The sequence below is a fragment of the Trematomus bernacchii genome, unplaced genomic scaffold (assembly GCF_902827165.1).
Source record: "Trematomus bernacchii unplaced genomic scaffold, fTreBer1.1, whole genome shotgun sequence".
NCBI lineage: Eukaryota > Metazoa > Chordata > Actinopteri > Perciformes > Nototheniidae > Trematomus > Trematomus bernacchii.
Window position 1 is genome coordinate 899,471 of NW_022987605.1, and position 21,887 is coordinate 921,357.

The following is a 21,887-nucleotide window of genomic DNA, read 5'->3' on the forward strand; positions in this document are numbered from 1 at the left end:
ACAGGGCTCAGAACCAGAACTCAGTAGCTACAGGGCTCAGAACCAGAACTCAGTAGCTACAGGGCTCAGAACCAGAACCCAGCAGCTACAGGGCTCAGAACCAGAACTCAGTAGCTACAGGGCTCAGAACCAGAACTCAGCTGCTACATGGCTCAGAACCAGAACTCAGTAGCTACATGGCTCAGAACCAGAACTCAGCAGCTACATGGCTCAGAACTCAGCAGCTACAGGGCTCAGAACCAGAACTTAGCAGCTACAGGGCTCAGAACCAGAACTCAGTAGCTACAGGGCTCAGAACCAGAACTCAGTAGCTACAGGGCTCAGAACCAGAACTCAGTAGCTACATGGCTCAGAACCAGAACTCAGCAGCTACAGGGCTCAGAACTCAGCAGCTACAGGGCTCAGAACCAGAACTTAGCAGCTACAGGGCTCAGAACTCAGTAGCTACAGGGCTCAGAACCAGAACTCAGCAGCTACAGGGCTCAGAACCAGAACTCAGTAGCTACAGGGCTCAGAACCAGAACTCAGCAGCTACATGGCTCAGAACCAGAACTCAGTAGCTACATGGCTCAGAACCAGAACTCAGCAGCTACATGGCTCAGAACCAGAACTCAGTAGCTACATGGCTCAGAACCAGAACTCAGCAGCTACAGGGCTCAGAACTCAGCAGCTACAGGGCTCAGAACCAGAACTTAGCAGCTACAGGGCTCAGAACTCAGTAGCTACAGGGCTCAGAACCAGAACTCAGCAGCTACAGGGCTCAGAACCAGAACTCAGCAGCTACAGGGCTCAGAACCAGAACTCAGCAGCTACAGGGCTCAGAACCAGAACTCAGCAGCTACAGGGCTCAGAACCAGAACTTAGCAGCTACAGGGCTCAGAACTCAGTAGCTACAGGGCTCAGAACCAGAACTCAGCAGCTACAGGGCTCAGAACCAGAACTCAGCAGCTACAGGGCTCAGAACCAGAACTCAGCAGCTACAGGGCTCAGAACCAGAACTCAGCAGCTACAGGGCTCAGAACTCAGTAGCTACAGGGCTCAGAACTCAGCAGCTACAGGGCTCAGAACTCAGCAGCTACAGGGCTCAGAACTCAGCAGCTACAGGGCTCAGAACTCAGTAGCTACAGGGCTCAGAACTCAGCAGCTACAGGGCTCAGAACTCAGTAGCTACAGGGCTCAGAACTCAGTAGCTACAGGGCTCAGAACTCAGCAGCTACAGGGCTCAGAACTCAGTAGCTACAGGGCTCAGAACTCAGTAGCTACAGGGCTCAGAACTCAGCAGCTACAGGGCTCAGAACTCAGTAGCTACAGGGCTCAGAACTCAGTAGCTACAGGGCTCAGAACCAGAACTCAGCAGCTACAGGGCTCAGAACCAGAACTCAGCAGCTACAGGGCTCAGAACCAGAACTCAGCAGCTACAGGGCTCAGAACCAGAACTCAGCAGCTACAGGGCTCAGAACTCAGTAGCTACAGGGCTCAGAACTCAGCAGCTACAGGGCTCAGAACTCAGTAGCTACAGGGCTCAGAACTCAGTAGCTACAGGGCTCAGAACTCAGCAGCTACAGGGCTCAGAACCAGAACTCAGCAGCTACAGGGCTCAGAACTCAGTAGCTACAGGGCTCAGAACTCAGCAGCTACAGGGCTCAGAACTCAGCAGCTACAGGGCTCAGAACCAGAACCCAGCAGCTACAAGGCTCAGAACCAGAACTCAGCAGCTACAGGGCTCAGAACCAGAACTCAGTAGCTACAGGGCTCAGAACCAGAACCCATCAGCTAAAGGGCTCAGAACCAGAACCCAGCAGCTACAGTTGCTATAAATGTCAATTTCACAAAAATGTACTAAAGGTTTTTTCTTTTTCTTCAAAAAATTCAAAATGGAAGATTTGTTGGATTAAAATAACAATATATACTGATAAACGAGCCATAAATATAAAAAGCCGTATTTTTGGTGTCTATTTTCTCAACACTGAATGGCCACTATGATCACAATTCATCCCTATAATCTTTTGACTTCATAGCTTAAGCCTCTTTGACCTCACTCCTCATGCAAAGTGGCAAATGCACACGGATCACACATCCCAAAGAGCGGGAATATGGGTGAGATGATGTGATGTGTACTATTTGATCATTACTCAGTTATAATGTACACTTTTACCTTTCAGTAAAGCACACACAGTTTTTAACAAACACACATGGACATAAACACAGGAGTTAATGTATTCAGAAACACAACCAGTGAGCTGTTAAAGGAATATGTCTCCTCTCCATTGCTGATGGGCGGTTTCATTTCAAACGTTATGACAGTAACGTTTCAGCTTGACAGAGATTCGACTGTATGGTATATAATATACAAATTACTTTATATAATGATAGTTATCTTATGCCAAAATATTTCTCAGGTCTGGGTAAGTTAGTGGAGATGCACAATCAACAAGACATTGTATGAAATCCACAGACATGTCCTTAACTTTCACTGCCTTCTTTTGTCCAGCTATCCACCATTTATTGTTGTTTTCTTTTAACTTTATTTGTAACATGATATGACCGTGTAGAGATATTAACTCTGGGACTCGGAATGTGAAAATAGATGTCATATTTTGACATTTGATGTCAGATTAAAATGGTTTGACAAAGTCTATGAGGCAATGTGTGTTGAGGACAGTGACACAAACACCTCTCCACCGGGAGAGCACACTGTGAGGGGAGGAAGAGAACGATGAAGATGAGGTGGAGAAATATTTAACCAAGGTGCAGAAGATCACCTGCAGTGGTCTCCATGTTCATGGCACGGGGAGGAACGGCTAAAAGCAACAACCACATCAGACAGAGAGGAATGAAAAGTCAGACTCAGAGGAAACGGAGCAGACAGGAAGAAGGAAAAGAGACACAGTACATGTCAGACTCAGATTGATATACATCTTCTCATGTCAGACTCAGATTGATATACATCTTCTCATGTCAGACTCAGATTGATATACATCTTCTCATGTCAGACTCAGATTGATATACATCTTCTCATGTCAGACTCAGATTGATATACATCTTCTCATGTCAGACTCAGATTGATATACATCTTCTCATGTCAGACTCAGAAAGAGCAGAAATACTGAAGTGTCTTTAACTATTGTTTTTTTAATCCAGATCAGGAAGAAACATTCCTGGTGCTCCGAGATGAACCTTTGAATGCTTTTTTTGAGCACGACCCTGTACAATGTGTTACTGCATCCACACTTTTGGAAGAAAATCACGTACAATCACATTTCTTTCTTTAGATAAGCCACGGATTTTGAAAAGAACATTTAAATTGGAATAAAACCAAAAATAATGTATTTTGAGGCTTACAGTGCTGATTACTTTATAATTATTCTTAAAACCAAACTGTAGGAACAAGAGAGGTATGGTTAATGTCTTCATGTGCAGTACTGAATCAATTCCTGAAACAGCTGCCGAGTGAGAAATGTAATTAAGCACATCACACATTAGCAGCTATCAGGACCTTGATGAGATTGTTAATGCATATTCATGAACTGAAATCCAGTGTTCAATATGTCCACTCAAAGTGCACCTCTAGTCGTATGAATCATTTCCACAGTCTGACACACTGTACCTACCCAGAGTGGACGGGGCTGGACGACAGAGCCACGTTGTCCAGGTTCTCTGTGCCCCAACTCAGACGATACGAGTCGCTCTCATTCGTCCTAGCTAGTGTCGAAACCTGGAATAAAATAATAATAATAAATTGAATTTATATAGCGCTACTCATATGCCAAGACAAATCCCGAAGCACTTAACCTCTTATGAGACACATACAAGCTTGTTTTGAATATATCAATATGAACTGAAAAAAGGGAGATTCTGCACATTCCATGTGATAGTATATCTAGGGTTACTAAGGAAACCGGACTTGTTATGGTTTAGGAAACCTCTTTAACTTATCCATAGAGTTGTATTTGTTTTACTAGTGGAGGTGAATCAAAGTGTCCTTTCATGTTATTCATTTACACCTTAATGTAAGGGCTCAGTCAAGACTCTAATCTTTAGATTGACCGTTATCTATCACAGACGGATACATGTAGTAGAGTAGAAATGTAAAGTTACATAGATGTGAAGGATTGAAGTACTGTAAGTACATCCAAGTGGTGCAGTGCATAGGTACATGTGCAGTCCATATACAAATAACACCATATAACAAATGTGCCAAATGAACACAATGATGTGGATCTAAGGTGTATTCCGCCTGCAGTGCTAGTGACTCCACTGACCATACACCTTACCTGGTGACAGGTCAGCATCTCGTCCATCATGCTCTCATGTTTAGGGGAGTAGTAGCTGTGGTGTGTGGGTGTGAAGGACCTGTCACAACTGGAGCACAGGAGAGGAAAAGCATTCAAGAAGCTAGAAGTCATGATAATAGCAGCAATCACAGCCATGAATGAAAACAGGGAAAATATGCACTTTCATTCCACAACAGGGATACATGTTCAAAATAAAGAATTATCAACATCTTTTGGGAAAAAAGTTGAAGCACATGAATGCCAATGAGGCACAACTACTCTTGTTAGTGAAAACACTCATTACACATGCATTGTGTTTCAAATGTTTAAATGTTGATGGTAATGCAACAATGATGTTTCACATTGGTCCCCCTAAATCCTACACACTGCTAACACAATCAGAAACATTGCCAAAATAAAAGATGAACAGCTTCTAAACTAGCATTGTCTCACACACTTAGGACATGTTACTAGTTTAACAGACAAATATAGCACACAGCTACGACTCTACAGATACACTACTGCAAGGTTTTACACTGGTTCTGTAAACAACTAGCAGTTATAACAACACACAGCTGAGTCTAATGGGAATGCTGTTAGGCAGGTACTAGATCTCCTGAAGTCTAGAACCAAAACTAGTTTTCACCGGATGATTGAACTAGTTTACAAAATAAAAAACTGGGGTTGTCATTAATTAGTATTCAACCTTTGGGGACCATGACTGTACAAAATGCCATGTTTCAGAAAAAGTACAGACCAACACTGCCAAAAAGGGAATATCACGATCATTTCAAGCTGTTAGTGGAGATACTTCAGATGAAGGTGGTTGAGGGGGGTGTGGGGGATTGGTATATATATAATGGCTTATTTTGAGTAAGCCTACTCTACATGTGGAATCAGAAGGAGAGCCACATCTGAATCCCATATTGTACAACTTGGCAGCCCACATAACAGCTGACTGCGTTGTTTACAGTGTGTGGGTTGGTAGGCACTTCACAAATGGCTCTAGTGCACAGCCCTGAAAAAAGGTTGTTTCATAATCTTTCCCTTTAAGGCAGGACATTTATAATTTCACACTGACTCGCTTGTAAAACAAAAATGCAATACTCTGTCTGAGCTACAAGAGACCATGATACTGCAGGCTGAAGACCTGTGGTCGGTGTCAGAACATACCTTTGCATTCGACTAAGAAGGCATGACAGGGAGACCAACGATGAAGTATGAGCAGGATAGGTTGCCACACACACACACACACACACACACACACACACACACACACACACACACACACACACACACACACACACACACACACACACACACACACACACACACACACACACACACACACACACACACACAAATACAAATATAAAAATACAGGCAGTTAGTGGTTGAGGTTATTGTCTGGGAGAGGACAGGTGGCTCACACAGTGATTCAACAATTAGAACAACAGAACACAGAAAGTAACAGTGTTCAGACAGGATCAGGGTTAAAGAGTTAGAATCATAACTGCGTATCAGATGTGTCGGATGTGTATGGAGCATAGGGAACAATTGTTTGCTACATAGAGCAGATAAGCACAGGTTTTAGCATGAAGCAGATGAGTGTTAACATTTTTGTTAAATCAGATGGAGCCCAGGTTAAGACATTAAATCATTGATTTTAAATGTTATTATTGAGCAGCATATCAGCTCAAATCAGCTGCTGCCTGTTACATGCCACCCAGAGCTCTAAGATAATATAGGACATGTTTGCTCACAGTCCCATGGGTCAGAACCAATCATGCAGAAACAATTTCCGTTTTTTTGTGCACTGTAAATTCAGAACCCATGAGATCTGCCACAACCATTTGTTAGTTGAAATCAAAGCTAAACAAAATGTGTGTTTGCTTTTCCTGAGGTCATTTAAGGCACAGTTGAGTAGGGTTTTCATGAAATAAGAAATGAATCCCTCTTACTCATGACTTGTTGTGACCCAATAGAAGTGTTGAAATGTGACAGAGTGAGATGTACCTGTCAGTGCGCCCCCCCTCCAGGCTGAAGCGGAGGTAGTTCATCCCATCCAGGTACTGTCCTGGCAGGGAGTCGTCTCCCAGCTCCCTGAGGTCCTCCGCCCTCAGGTACTCCCCCCCGTCACCTGTCATCGTGTCATCACCTTGAGAGAGAAAAGCAGAGATGAAATAATAATACGTAAAAAAGGACACATTAAAGGAACATAATAACATAGTTATTGAACCTTGATTAATAAAGGATATAATAATAATGTAAACTTATAATGAAATAACTGCAAATATAATTATTAGTTACGCAACCAATAAAAAAATCATTAAAAGTTTAATCATTTTCCTTCAAAACGTTTTTTGGTGTTTGTTGTAAAAGAAAATCGACTCAAATGTATATTCAACTATCTGATTATTACATGTCACGATATCACTCAAATAATGAAGAAGAAAAAGATGTGGATTTTTTGGAAGTGGCAGAAATGTGCTATATTTGTCCAATTGTTCACCCTCAGTAATGACAGAACAAGGACTCTGACATGTCACAGTATGAGGAGGACAGGTGTACATATCAATCATTCCATTTAGCCGCTTCAGGTTCCCGTTCTGTTGACTTGACACTTGAGTAGAGCAGAGCCATTGTTTATCTTGCAAAACCTGTACTTTGACCGCTATATTAACTCGAATGTCTTCCGAGGTACAACACTGCTTAAATTGAGTTTGTAGTGTTAAAATCGCTAAACTCCCTGTGTTCCCTCATGTGGGAGTTTCTCTCGCACACACTCCCCCCCCCCCCCTGCCTGAAACGGCTCCATTGGACTCCTTTGTTTACTTCCAAAACATAGTGACATCGCTAAGTAACACTCGACTTAGATTAGCTAGGTCTCCAACACAATATAGGTGATGCTGTAGGACGGGATACTCCAACACATGAGTTGCTGCAGCACAGGCAGTATGGGGAACATAAAGCACTTCAAGGCATTTCAAGCATTGAGTTTCCTGTCTCTTTCACTTTCTCCTCAATGTAGGTCACTATTGTGTTTGAAATGATAAAACACACTATAATTATGCCTATCAAATAGTGAATGTTATACATATCTGTATTGCTAACACGTGCTTGGTTTGCGTTAGTAAAGCAGCATTCCAGGGAGTCAGGATTTGGTCATGTATTATCGAGGGGTTAGATATGAGCTTTGAAGCAGAACAACTATTGCTCTGATCCTCTCCATGTTCTCTGGAGGACAAACATTTTCAGTCCATTACACAAAGTAGCTTTCTACACTTTGAAATAATACGAACACGCAAAACAACATTCTAGTCTACTTATTATTATTATGAGAGTGATGTTTATCTTTTCAACCCAAACTCGGAAAGAAAACATCTAAGTGCATTTCCCAAAACTGTTTATTTATACATTTTCATTTAACAAATCTTCTGTTAATATGCTCTGAGCCTTATTATAAAAAGACCATGATAAAGTTCAACTTCAACCATTTATGTTACACGATTGGTATCCAAATATCAAACTACAGTTATATAGGTTGCTACAGGCTCATTCACCATGCATAACACACACACACACACACACACACACACACACACACACACACACACACACACACACACACACACACACACACACACACACACACACACACACACACACACACACACACACACACACACACACACACACACACACACACACACACACACCCTTGGAAAATCAGCACAGCAAGTCCTCACACAAAGCACTGTGCTGAATACCTTCCATATCCATGTCGTCTTCTGACATAACATCATCATCATCATCATCATCATCATCATCATCATCATCATCAATGGACCTCAGAGCTGTGGGACACAGCACAGTCACTCACTACCTCCTCCAGTGTGCTCATGGCAGGAAACGCCTCTGAACTCATCTCAACACGGAGACAGTGGGCTGAGTTCATGTAATGGTCTTTTTTGAAGTCTGATAACAATGTAAATAGCAGATGATACAAATCTGATAAAGTGGAAGGGTTTTGGGCTGGGTATATGTCTGTCTTTTCACCCACACAGGGGCTAATTAAAGTAGCAGTACTTGTTTGGTTAACAATCTCCAACGGCTCTAATCTATTCATATATTGGCAACGCTGTGTGATAAATGTCGTGTCGTTGTCTGCTCAATGGTGTTTAATATGTTGAATTCAACTTTTTATCTTTTCTATTGTATTAATGTGTACCACTGTAAAGTGTCTTTGAGCACCTGATAAGGTGCTTGGAAATAAAATGTATCATTATTATTATTATTATGAACACTTTCTCCTTTACGCCTATGTCTATAATGCATTATACACATATGTACGTGTGGTATAATGTACTCATAGCACTGTACAATTAAATACACTCATGTATAGCTCTAAAATAAAATTCATAATAAAACGCATTTTATAGTATTGGCTAAAAATCAAATGCTCTGTACAACATGACTCACCCTCTTCATCGGACACATCCAGCACTTCAGTCATGGTCTCCGGAACGTTCAGCTTGTGTTTCTCCGTCACCGTCTGCAGCAGGAGAGCAAGAGGAACGTTACTCACACTTCACACCGTTGTTAGCTCAACCCAGCTGGAAGCAGTGGAACAACAACAGTCCTAAATCCTACTGCCTGAATGTTGTAATTGGTGGTTGTTTAAACTATTTAGAGAGATTACACTGTATTGTCATTTCAGATGCTGTAGTTGAAAAATGTAATAGCTTAAACTTTATCTGCTTCACATCAAATATAGCCATTTAAAAAGTGTTGAAACTGTGATTAAAGACATATAACTTAACGTCCTTGGCATTCAGTTTAAAAGTGATAACACATGATTATGGCACGTTACAGTTTTGGTTGGTCATTTAAAAAAGATCTTGATAAGTGAAATGATCCCAACCACAGGAAACAGCCAAGCCTCCTATACGGTTTGTCTGCTTTTGTTAGCTTTGTGAATTGCATGTCATTGAGTAAGGTGGGTGTTTTATCACTTACAGTATACACTTCACCTTGTTCTGTTGAAATGGATAAATGTGGTATTATTTCCAAAATGACCCAACCCCCTTCAGTGTTTCTCATGATATAAAGTTCACCCACTTAATGCCTTTCCTCGTACAGCCTGTTTCTCCCAGGATACAGAGACCATTTAAGAGTTAGTGTGTGTGTGTGTGTGTGTGTGTGTGTGTGTGTGTGTGTGTGTGTGTGTGTGTGTGTGTGTGTGTGTGTGTGTGTGACGTACCGTTGTGGTGGTGATGATCTCCTCGGTGACGACCCTCAGCGTATCCACCACAGAGATGTAGCCCAGCCTCCGAGCGATCCCCAGAGCAGTGTTACCATTCTGCAGAACAAGGCACAGTGGATGAGGTGTGTGTGTTCACTGTGAGGTTCCTCCTGAGGTGTGTGTGTGTTCACTGTGAGGTTCCTCCTGAGGTGTGTGTATTCTCTGTGAGGTTCCTCCTGGTGTGTGTGTGTGTTCTCTGTGAGGTTCATCCTGAGGTGTGTGTGTGTTCACTGTGAGGTTCATCCTGAGGTGTGTGTGTTCTCTGTGAGGTTCCTCCTGGTGTGTGTGTGTTCACTGTGAGGTTCCTCCTGGTGTGTGTGTGTTCTCTGTGAGGTTCCTCCTGGTGTGTGTGTGTTCACTGTGAGGTTCCTCCTGGTGTGTGTGTATTCTCTGTGAGGTTCCTCCTGAGGTGTGTGTGTGTTCACTGTGAGGTTCCTCCTGGTGTGTGTGTGTGTGTGTTCACTGTGAGGTTCCTCCTGGTGTGTGTGTGTTCACTGTGAGGTTCCTCCTGGTGTGTGTGTGTGTGTGTTCACTGTGAGGTTCCTCCTGGTGTGTGTGTGTGTGTGTGTGTGTGTGTGTGTGTGTGTGTGTGTTCACTGTGAGGTTCCTCCTGGTGTGTGTGTGTGTGTGTGTGTGTTCACTGTGAGGTTCCTCCTGGTGTGTGTGTGTTCACTTACGACAGTGATGGCGTTGGGCTTGGCTCCACCTTGCAGCAGCACATTGATGATGTGTGTGTTCCCCTGCTGGGCCGCCTGGTGGAGAGGAGTGTATCCATTCTGAAAAGGAAGGAATACAGAAAATAAATCAAAAAATCTGAATCGTTTTTATAAAACATGAATCATAGTTTGTTTTGATTCTAACAGATGTTTAACTTCAAGGTCGCTGATACAAATGGGTTGTTTGTGAAATAAAAGGATCCTGGGGAAATAAACAGATGAAGGTTTGCATCATTATAACAACACTCTAGTCTCTATACAGTATGTTCCAGCCTCAATATAATAACAAGTGAAGTTTGAATGAAAAGTAACCCAAGGTTAACGATAGCAACAAGAGACATTTCTGAAATAACCAGAGATACATGTGGTGTGTAGCAATATGAGGAAAACAACTCATTTGACATTACAATATATGGTTATTATGATCAAAAGATTTGGTATGATGAGAACACTTCCTTGTGGATGTAAATGAAGTAACAGCATGCTAGAAGTAATAACAGTGGAACACAACAACAGCATACATATGAATACATGTAGCTCAGATAATAGAGGTGTAGGTTCAGTACCTTGGTCTTGGCGTTGACACTGGCTCCATTCTGAAGCAGGAAGTTGACCATCTTTGCGTTACCATAGTGACATGCTACAATTAGCGGGGTATATCCCAACTGCAAAACAAGAGCAAAAATGTCCCTATTAAGAATAATTTAAAAAAAATACATTTCTGGAGAGACTTGGTAAAAATACTGTTGATCATTTGAGCAGAATGGGAGATGGCTGAGTTATACATGCAGAAAATGCAAATGAATGTTCCTACTTTGGTCTGCTGGTCGAGGTTGGCTCCGTTTCTGGCCAGGGTCTCTGCAACAGACACTCTGTCCTCCTGGGCGGCCAGATGGAGGGCCGTCAGGCCGCTCTGCAGGAGGAACACACGGAACAGTTCATATATTCAGACGGACACATTCACAGCACTCTGCTCCTCTTAAAATAAGCTAATGAACGCTTTGTCCTAAAAACAGCAGGTTCGGTTCAGATTTCATTACTTGCGATGTTGTTTTATGTTGAGGATTATTTTGAGAAATGACTTATTGTTGTCAGTACCTTAGTCTGCACGTTGCCCTGCCCCCCCTTGCTGATGAGCAGGGCAGCCATGTGGGCGTGGCCCTCCTGAGAGGCCAGGTGCAGCGGGGTGACCCCCTGCTTGGTCAGGATGTTGGTGTCCGCTCCGTACTGCAGCAGCACCGTGGCGATCTCCATCTGGTTCTTCTTAGCGGCGATGTGGAGAGGAGTGTATCCGTTCTGATTCAGGAAGAGGGGGGGGGGAGGAACGAGTGTCACGGAGGAAATTAGACTATTTGATGTTGTCTTGTTCACAGAAAACTAATAAGATAAAAGTATATTTTTCAGCATAAACACACATACTGAAAAACGGAGTTTCCCCCTAGGAGGATTCATAAAGGTTCCTCTTCTTCTACTATCATATTGACTCAACATTTTCCTCAACACTGTTTTTCCTGTTTTAGTCAAGCGTAATGAAAACTACACTGACCAGTGGTTTGACCAAGTAATCCTTGATTTTGGAAAATAAATCATATATACTATATCTAATAATGCATTTTATTGATCAAGCGCTTTATCAGATGCTCAAAGATGATTTACAGAGGTACACATAAGATATAAAGTCTCTTCACAAAAGTTATAAATAACAACATACTATTTGAATAATATCCACAACATAATCAATTATTATATAAATACTATATACAGTATATAGAAGTATTATTTGGTTTTGAACCCTAAATTCAAGAAAGAGAAAATATAGCTGTTATAGGTCTGGGTAGAATTGAAAGATTAAAATAGAGGATGGGACTTTTAACAGGATTTGTCTTCCAATAAGATGCAAACAAATAAAAAGATTGACCAAAGTGTACTGTTAGGTCGCCAAGCTTCAATATGACCTCTTCCTGATCAGAACTGAGCGAGAAAAGGGTGTGAGTTTGAGGCCCGTCCTAAAAGAATTGTTACCCTTTGGCTAAACTGTCTCTCTCCACTCAGCCTCCTAATGTGTCCTGCAGAGTGTCCAGAGGGCTCTTTACTGTGGACTCTCACCTTGGCCATGGTGTGAGGGGACGCTCCTTTGTCCAATAGCAGGAGCGCCACCGTCTGGTTATCGTAATGTGCTGCGACATGGAGCGGAGTGAGGCCGTTCTGTGAGAGGGTGGTGAGCGCAGCAGTTAGTGCAGCATTAGGCCATTAACTCCACACACACACACACACACACACACACATTCATATGGAGAGTTAAAGGGGATAAGACTGCAGGGGTACATTCATTTGAGTTATATTAGACAGTAAATGCTGCAAGGGTTACTGAGTGGCTGTTATTATGAACATATTCAAAGAAAAAAAGAAAGAAATCCTGATGTTTAAAAGGCTTCTGTTATTGGTTTTATGTTTTCTGGAATGAATAAAAGTGAATCCAAATAAAGGAAGCATTATTCTAACTAGGCTTACCGGTGCTCTTAGAGTCCATTTAACCTCAATACAGAAACATTGATTTAAAACTTTGAATATGTGCATGCAGGAAAAGTAGACATTATTTCTCATCTCATAGATCATAAAGTCATATCAAGAAGGTTTTTATTGTGGATGCATACCTTCCCAGCAGAATCGGGCGGAGCGCAGCGCTGCAGCAGAAGTTTGGCCACATCTAGGCTTCCGTACTTGGAGGCCACGTGCAGGGGAGTGAACCCTTTCTGTGGAGAGGTAGTCAGAGGAGAATACATGTGTTTAGAGACAGAATATCTCTACACAGGTTTTCATAATGTAACATCATTCCAAGTAAGACCGCTACATACAATATGTGTCTTAGTTGAATACTGTAAGACACATGCATTGCTTTTCTTATATAGACCAAACTCAGCCATATAACTATGCTATAAGAATAATTGATGAGGCCCAAAAAATACAGTTTCATTATTTTATTATGTTTACACTTTCTTTATATTAACACATGTCCATACATACTACTATTTACCATTCTGTGGGACCATTCGGCACCTGAGATTTTAGCAATCGTAAGGCTTTACAGAGGGTGGTGAGAACTGCACAGAACATCACCAGGACAGAGCTGCCATCCATGGAGGACCTTTACTCCCAGCGCCTCAGGAAGAAAGCCCTCAGGATTATCAAAGACCCCCATCACCCCAGCCACAAACTGTTCTGTCTGCTACGTTACCATAGCATCAGGACTAAAACCACCAGACTCAGGGACAGTTTCATCCCATAGGCAATAAGACTGTTAAACACCTGAACTGTTGAAACAACATCCATAACATTCATCTGGCTGCTACTTAGAAATTATTTTAAAATTATTTATCTATTTACCTATATATTCTATCTCAATAACTTGCATATAGACTCTTATTGCACTCTTTCACTATTTCACTTTTTTAAATCTATTTTTCTTTTTGTATTACTATTTACTTGCACTATATTTTTTCTGTTTATCTGTGTTTTGTGTTGCTCTGTTGGAGAAGCCTGTGACACAAGATTTTCATCGGCATAACTACACTGTAGCTATGTTCGTATGACTAAATAAAGAACCTTGAACCTTGAAGCTTGAACATTCACAGGAAAACCAGCAGAGGGAGCACTTTGGCTATTTTAAAATCCAGATGAACTGTGAAGCTGAGAGAAAGCACATGACCAGTGTTTACGGCCCTGCCCATGGAGGGAGCAATCCTTTGTTTGTCAAACCCGGATTATATCTGATGTAATGGGTGATTGGACTAAAACGGACGAAGAAATAGAGCGAAGAGGGATGGAGGAGAGGGGACAGGGTTATTAATAGTCGGGGGGAAATAAAACAGTGGTCGAAGAAAATCAAGGATAAGGACTAATATTACCATGCTGGGATGGACAGAGAGTTAATGGAGATGTTTCCCTTGCATTAAAAACATTTTCTTACAATTTAGTTTACATAGCGACAGCCACACCCTTTGTCCCAGAGAGACACCAAGGAGACAGACATCAATGGGTTCAACCACTACACCCTGATTGATATACTAAAGTCTTTTGTCTCACTCTAAATGGTGGACTCATCTAGACTAGTTCTGAGTGGGATCCAGCCTGGTCTGCTAACACACCTACAGAGGGACGATGATAAATCACTTGACTGCGTTCAGGCTTCATGCACAATTCAGAGGGAGGCAGCAGATTTACAGCTTTATCAATATTTCATCAAAAGTGGGTCAAACAGGGACCTGCTCATACAGTAACACTGTAACCTATTTATGTGATCCTTCCTCTGTACATCTGGCACTTACTGTATTGCACTTTATGTATCTTTTATGGAATATTAAGCATTACATATATTATTTAAAAATATTTCAATCACATATATTGTTGTGGCAAATAGGCATAAGACAATATGTACAAATTATGTAATGTTTCCCCCAGCCTAATTTATGCGATTCATGATTTTATCCAGAAAATCATCAAAATATGCTTAATATCATAAATCCTGAAAATAACTATCCACATTGTGTGATTTTTAATTATGCTGTTGTCTATTTTTTACTTCAGACAAAACTAAGCTGTTTCCCCCTGTAAGCAGTCTTTATGCTAAGCTAGGCTAACAATGCTCTGACCTCAGCTGGATTGCTATGTAGTTCTCATAATAAGTGTATTCCACATATGTGGGAGGCATGACTGTCTTTATCTCTGAAGTCAATAACAAAATACCTCAAAAAGAGCACTTTGTAGATTGAGATCTTTTCAGGTCTCAATCTACAAAGACCTGAAATCTCAATTTTGAGATTGAGATTTGACCAGGTATTCCTTTTTTCCAAACTAAAAAAGGAATACCTGGTCAATCGTGCCTCAGGGCTCTTTTACAGCCAATACAGTATCAAAAAGTCAATAAAACAAAACCTTTTGCCCCCAATCATTGTGAACCACTGCAATCACATCAGTCATACTGTACATGAGCACACAAACTATTAGGCTGATGGATTCAGTTATAGTGGAGATTTGCCGTGGATAAACAAACAGACACCCACATACACACACATAACCCAAAGCACGATTTCCCCACAGGATTACGCCTAGTGGAGAGAACGAATTCCTGAATGCCCTGTGTGCGAGAATTTACATTAAAGATAAAACATCTCTTCCAAACCCACCTTGGTGGCCAGTGAGTGTGAAGCTCCAGCCTCCAGCAGCACAGAGGCTGTCTCCACCTGCCCCTCCCTGGAGGAGATGTGGAGGGGGGTGTAGCCGTTGGTTGTGGCAGCATCAGGATGAGCCATGTGTTGCAGCAGCAGCTGAACAATCTCTGTTTTCCCCAAACGAGAGGCAATGTGGAGCGGAGTCTGGTCCTCCTGACAAAGGAATACAAAAATAATGTTATCTTATTTTGCATGGTGGTAACGTGTTCCTTTGTGTGTTACTGTAGATGTCTGCAGTCTCACCCGTGCCCTGGCGTCCACCATAGCTCCGTTCCTCAGCAGACACCGGACCACCTCCACCTGACCCGCCCTGGCTGCCATGTGTAACGCTGTTTCCCCTCGCTGTGCCCACAGGAAGATATGGGTCAGCAGAGTCAACACCAATATATGTAACTGTCACTGCAGTACAGTAGTCGTCACAGTAAAATATTGAGATTATCAGTCAAAAATAACTCATTTCAAAGACTATCCCTCCCTGTGATTGGCTTGTTTCCCGTCACTCACAATGTTGCTGACGTCGGGCGAGGCTCCGTTCTGCAGCAGCAGCAGGACGATGTTCAGGTGACCCATGAAGGCTGCCACGTGGATCGGAGTCAAACCAGACTGGGAAGGGACGACAAAGAGGAACAACAGTTTTAAATGTACATTTTGTATAACTCAAGGAGAGATCATCAAACCTTTTATAAAGAGCTACATGATGGCAATTTCTGACCAGATACTCTCCTTAGAGCATAGACAGCAATTCAGCTATGAAACAATATTTAAAAGCCTATACATTAAGAGCTGACTGCACGCTTCAACCAAAGCAATGGCCTGACAACATTATGTTGATTGGCAAGTCATTGGTCAGTTCAGGTACAGGACAGTTTAGGTACAGGACAGTTCAGGTACAGGACAGTTCAGGTACAGGACAGTTTAGGTACAGGACAGTTCAGGTACAGGACAGTTCAGGTACAGGACAGTTCAGGTACAGGACAGTTCAGGTACAGGACAGTTCAGGTACAGGACAGTTCAGGTACAGGACAGTTCAGGTACAGGACAGTTCAGATACAGGACAGTTCAGGTACAGGACTGTTCAGGTACAGGACAGTTCAGGTACAAGACAGTTCAGGTACAGGACAGTTCAGGTACAGGACTGTTCATGTACAGGACAGTTCAGGTACAGGACAGTTCAGGTACATGACTGTTCAGGTACAGGACAGTTCAGGTACAGGACAGTTCAGGTACAGGACTGTTCAGGTACAGGACAGTTCAGGTAAAGGACAGTTCAGGTACAGGACAGCATCAGTTGGTTCCTCTGTGCACATTATTTGCTGGATTATGTTTATGATAACCCACTACTCCAGCAAAAGCTTCCACATACACTTTAAAATTGATTTCATACTTATTCTGAAAGTGTTGTTCCTTATATTAATATGACATATTGTCAACAATTACAGAACTAAACCTAAACTATCATTAACCTCCTGTATCTACTTCCATTCAGGGCTCCTCTCTGGAATGACTATGAATACAAAATAAATACCTAAACCAGACCCTGACGCTGAATTCAGTTTCAGTCAAACGTGAGACCTACCTCTGTAATGGCCTGAATAGAGGCTCCATATTTGACCAGCAGTTCCATCACCTTCACTCGGTTCTTCTTACAGGCTATGTGCAGCGGAGTGAAGCCGTTCTGTTGAGTGGCATAAACACGCACAGTTAAGGATAAACTTAGACAATAGTTCAATGTTGACTAATCGTCCTTCTGCTTTGTATCTTTCGTTCGTTTCCTTGTTCCCTACCAGGGCCCTGGCGTTGGGGTTGGCCCTCTTGTCCAGCAGCAGCTTGGTGACTTTGTAGTGACCGCAGTGAGCGGCCACATGCAGCGCTGTCAGGTAGTCCAACGTGACATCATCAACCGGAGCCTTGTGCTGCAGAAGGTGTTTGACACATTCCACATGGTCGCCTTGTGCCGCCATGTGAAGAGGAGACAGCCCGTTCTAAATGTGAAAGAGAGGTCATTTGGTTTGATGGAGATAAAGAGTGGCAGGGGACTTTTTCCAAAGAAGAATTGAGGCTGTGTTCTGCTAATAAAACACTACTTATTTGTCGGGGGCACATGCAACCATGATTGCTTTCAGAGTCTTCTCATGAACAGTTTAAGAGTGTGAGTGTACCTAGTTAGCAAATAGGTGTGGAAAGTGGAACATGTAGCATTAGCAGCTCAAGAGCCTGACATGTTTTTCTTAGGATAAGGTGGAAATCAAAACAGAGCTGTAGAAGAGTGAACATTTCACTTACATTTGTCAGGAAGACACAAACACGAAAGTTGCTCTGTGTCTGCCTGGTGTGTAAATAGGGCAACTGCTAGCTAACAGGTTAGCATAAGCAAATCTCCAGCCATCTCCGTGATGTTCAAATTGGATTCATACATCTTTTGAACCTTTTTTTTTTCATTTATGCGATGAAAGTATTTTACGCCTATAATGCAATCTTGCCCAAAATCTGAAATCATTGATAAAATACAAAGATTGATATTGCTTATTTTTAGCCTAACTTACATAGACTGGAAGCAGAGAAAGTGTGTGCTAGTTTAGACAATCTTCTAAGTTGCCTTACGTATACGTTGTTTTTCGTTAGCTAGCAACATGCTAATACTAAAAAATTAATTATAGTTACACCTTTAATCTCAAATAAATACATAAACACACACACAACATTTTTTATTGAATATATATAGTAGAGGGATTGCTATCAAATGTCTCATCTGTTCCGGTGAAATTAGTATTTTATTTGAGTTGTTGACCTAAATCCACATTCTGATACAGTCTTTAAGCACCAAGCCTGTTTTTCATGTTTCAGGCTCGAAAATGACATGCCCAAAACAAATGACTACAACTTAACTTCTAAAAGGGTTATATGAATAATTTCTTTTATCAAAGCAAGGTTACATCTGTGAGTTGGATGTAGAAGTGTCAGAATCAATATAAATGTTTTTTATTTTAAAGAAAATTCAGATTTTACATAGTAAAAAACTGTAAATTATAGTGTCCGTCCAAAATTTATTTTTTACAGATCGTGAAAACTACCCTTGGATGATGGGTTAGTAGACTAAAAGCTTTAGGAATCCAAAGTACAACATATAATAAGTACCCTGTATCAAGATTGATGCAAAACAAGTGACATTTGACCTTTTTAGAGAGGTTTAGCCAAAACCACCCCACCTTTGAGGTGATTTGGGTGAAAATGTTTTTTTTCCCATATCTCTGGCCCCCCTTGGTCGATTTGGATGGTTGACACCTCTTTCTGACCGTTAGAGCCAATAGAATCGAAGGGGGAGGCTCCCACACACACACGTTGTGAAGAGAAAAGGTGGGGGCTGCGCGCATGTAAATGTGGAGCAGAGTGAAGCGATCTCTCACTCTGACATTTGGAGACGAAAAAGCAGTTTTATTGCTTATGGATTATCAGAAATCATTTCAAAGAGGACACAGACACATTGGATTAACCTATGGATTAACTGCAGCATCGTTTTTTTATCGTTTTAATGCCATTGAAGACCAGTTTTGACCAAGGTAAGCCATGTTAGCGTTTCTAGCTACCTAGCTCCACATGTTAAAGATGTACGCTTTCGTTTATAGCGTCGCAAATGTTTATCACTGAGTGTTGAGGTGGGCACCACTAGATTCAGTGTCTCCAGGACACCAAAAACGAGTGGTTGGCTGTGCATCTAGGATAAGTAATAAGGGAGTTATTGTGAGTTTAAGTGCCGTTTTAGGTTACATTTTTTTGCTCGTGGCTAATTCAGAGGCTGAGTGTTAGCATTGTGGGTTTTTTTTGGAAAAAAAAATTAAAAAGATCAGTTAGCTGAGTTTCTTCCCGTCACATGGATATAAAACATTCATAGTTTTATTAAATATTAAGATTCCTTAGACGTTGTTTCCTGCAAATGACACGTTTACGATGGTGCGTAACAGGTTAAACAATGTGTACTGAATCATTTTGTAACCTTATGATAATATTTTTTACTTTGAGGCGGTGATTCACTACTTATAATATGTTAATCATGTTATAGGACTCAGTTTTAAAAAATTACTAAGAAACGTGCCGTGTCCTTGAGACTGTAAACAGGTGCAGGGACATGAGACACACCTTGGTCCGGGCCAGCATGGGGGCTCCTTTCTCCAGCAGCAGCTCCACAGCTATCTCATGTCCACTCCGGGCCGCACAGTGAAGGGGGGTCAGACCGTCCTACAGGACACATCAACACCAGACTATAGTTTTAGACATTTAATACATACTGAAACTGATTTGGCTAAAACTTAAAGAACAACTCTTTACTGATGTCCTTTTCAACATGCAGAATTCCTTTTCTAAAAAAGTTTGTTATGTCAGTCGAGGTAAAGCGTCCGACTGGCAGGTGTAGCCAGAGACTCGCCCAAGCCAGATGTTGTTTGTATTGGCGAGAATCATACATGGCTAATTACATGCCTGTTGTGCTAGCTAACACACAACAAAAATAACAACAAGCAGAGGTTTAGGATGGCCACTGTGATACTGCATTTAATCCACTGAGCTGAACTAAAAACAGCTTAAAGCTCATATTAACATCTGTTCTTACTAATGGAGAAAAAATAATGAGAGCTGGTTATTTGTATACTCCTGTGGATGTAGAGAAGAAAGATTCGACAAAGAATTAAGCGGCCTTCAAATAAGTTCCCTTTTTTATCAGGATAGTCAATCTACAATAAACAGAAAAATAAGATTACAATAGTTTGGCTTCTCATGATACTCACCCTTGTTTTAGAATCAATCTGAGAGCCGCGGTCCAGTAGCAGGCCCACCATGTTAGTGTTGCCCCGCTTGGATGCCACATGTAGAGGAATAATCCCATTCTACAGGAGAACAAGTTCAAGTTTCAAACTTAAATTTAAGAATGCATAATAACTGTGTCTTGTCTTGAAGTGTTCCTGTGTTATACACTGATTATGTCGGATCTGTGTTGTACGTGTGATTTATGTATGATTCCAATCGGTTTTTATAGTCAAAATCAGCAAATTTGCCGAGCTCCGCTACGGGAGCGATGACAAGTGAGGCAGGGACGTGCTCTGCCTCTCGTAAGCCCACAGTAACTTGCTGGAGCGCGGGCACTAATTTAGCGCGGCCACTTATTTTGTGAGCGCGCTCAAGCCAGTTACTGTGGGGTGAGGTGAGGCACAGATGAGATCTGCCTCACCTCAGAATGCGTCACCCCACAGAAACTGGCTGGAAAGCGGGCCCTAAGCGCATGCCTGTTACCATCTCACTGTAGGTCACACATGTAATGTTTGTAGATCCCTTTATTACATTTATCCTTGCCATCCATAGTCTCTAAATAACTTATTTCACGTATATATGATATTTAGGCTCGCTGGTCTCAACGGCAATGAAAATGCACCAGGGGAGGCAGCCATAACCTCTGCCGCACTGAAGGGGGCGCACGTGAGCCCACAGGTTCTTGTTGCTACTGTAATTCTACGCAGAGACGGTAGACGTAACAACAAACTAGACTTTTGAAACTACAGGAAGATAAGGAGGACTTTTACAAAAAAGTAATAGAGATTGTTGTCCAGAAGGATAGCATGGACTTCATCTTCAAGTCAAGGTAAGACCACATTTCTAATGAAAATGGGATCTTACTAAGAAAGAACAATCCAATATTTAGATTTTGGGTATCCTTTTGTTGAACGGTCTGTTTAAAATGAATCCAAGCATCAGACTAAAAAAGCTTTTGAAAATAACCGAATATTTCGATTAATGTCAAAATATAATATTTGTAAATCTGACTCAGTGAGTCAGTGCCTCACCAGCCATGAACCTCACCGCACGTCACTGTGTTCGATCTACCATCAGACTGAAGGATGGTATTACTTACACTGAAAGAGGATGACGTTTTGTCCAAAACCTTTTAATAACATAGGCTTTCAAATGTTTGGCAACCTCCTTTTCAGCCACACAAGCATTCCCATGAGTCTTAAGAAAGTGCAGGGTGAGAAAAAAAGCTATTTTTATCCACACTGCTGCTTGCATGACTAAAAATAGGACATCTGTCTTTTCTGGGTAATATTAAATTGACAAAATAATCATCAGAAAGGACTGAAATATAACTGTGTATGCTATAAACATAGCAGGGGTTCGGTGGGACAAGCACACATTGCTTTGGTCATGCAAACTGTCAGTAGTAATAACTAAGTGAATAAGTTGCCAACAATACTATGTAATTTAGAGTACTGGTAGAAGCCCTTATCTATGTTGGCCAACAGGTGCAAATGCGTTACAACGGCCCAAGACATTTCCATCAGTAGATACACACTGCAGCTTCAGAAACAATTACAATATTAAA

General features: G+C 41.7%; 1 protein-coding gene across 1 annotated transcript in view; it reads right to left on the bottom strand.

The window, feature by feature from the left end:
• Nucleotides 1–21,887, bottom strand: part of ank2b (ankyrin 2b, neuronal) — an 88,371-nt gene that overhangs the window by 41,200 nt on the left and 25,284 nt on the right. The window contains exons 9-28 of the mRNA XM_034130884.1: nt 20,302–20,400; nt 19,658–19,756; nt 17,308–17,505; nt 17,100–17,198; nt 16,028–16,126; nt 15,767–15,865; nt 15,479–15,676; nt 12,950–13,048; nt 12,402–12,500; nt 11,394–11,591; nt 11,110–11,208; nt 10,862–10,960; nt 10,257–10,355; nt 9,538–9,636; nt 8,757–8,829; nt 6,291–6,432; nt 5,448–5,459; nt 4,275–4,362; nt 3,612–3,715; nt 2,763–2,801 (exon numbers count right to left, since the gene is read on the bottom strand). Coding sequence (XP_033986775.1) covers nt 2,763–2,801; nt 3,612–3,715; nt 4,275–4,362; nt 5,448–5,459; nt 6,291–6,432; nt 8,757–8,829; nt 9,538–9,636; nt 10,257–10,355; nt 10,862–10,960; nt 11,110–11,208; nt 11,394–11,591; nt 12,402–12,500; nt 12,950–13,048; nt 15,479–15,676; nt 15,767–15,865; nt 16,028–16,126; nt 17,100–17,198; nt 17,308–17,505; nt 19,658–19,756; nt 20,302–20,400 — 2,141 coding nt within the window. The remainder of the gene's footprint in view (nt 1–2,762; nt 2,802–3,611; nt 3,716–4,274; nt 4,363–5,447; nt 5,460–6,290; nt 6,433–8,756; nt 8,830–9,537; nt 9,637–10,256; nt 10,356–10,861; nt 10,961–11,109; nt 11,209–11,393; nt 11,592–12,401; nt 12,501–12,949; nt 13,049–15,478; nt 15,677–15,766; nt 15,866–16,027; nt 16,127–17,099; nt 17,199–17,307; nt 17,506–19,657; nt 19,757–20,301; nt 20,401–21,887) is intronic.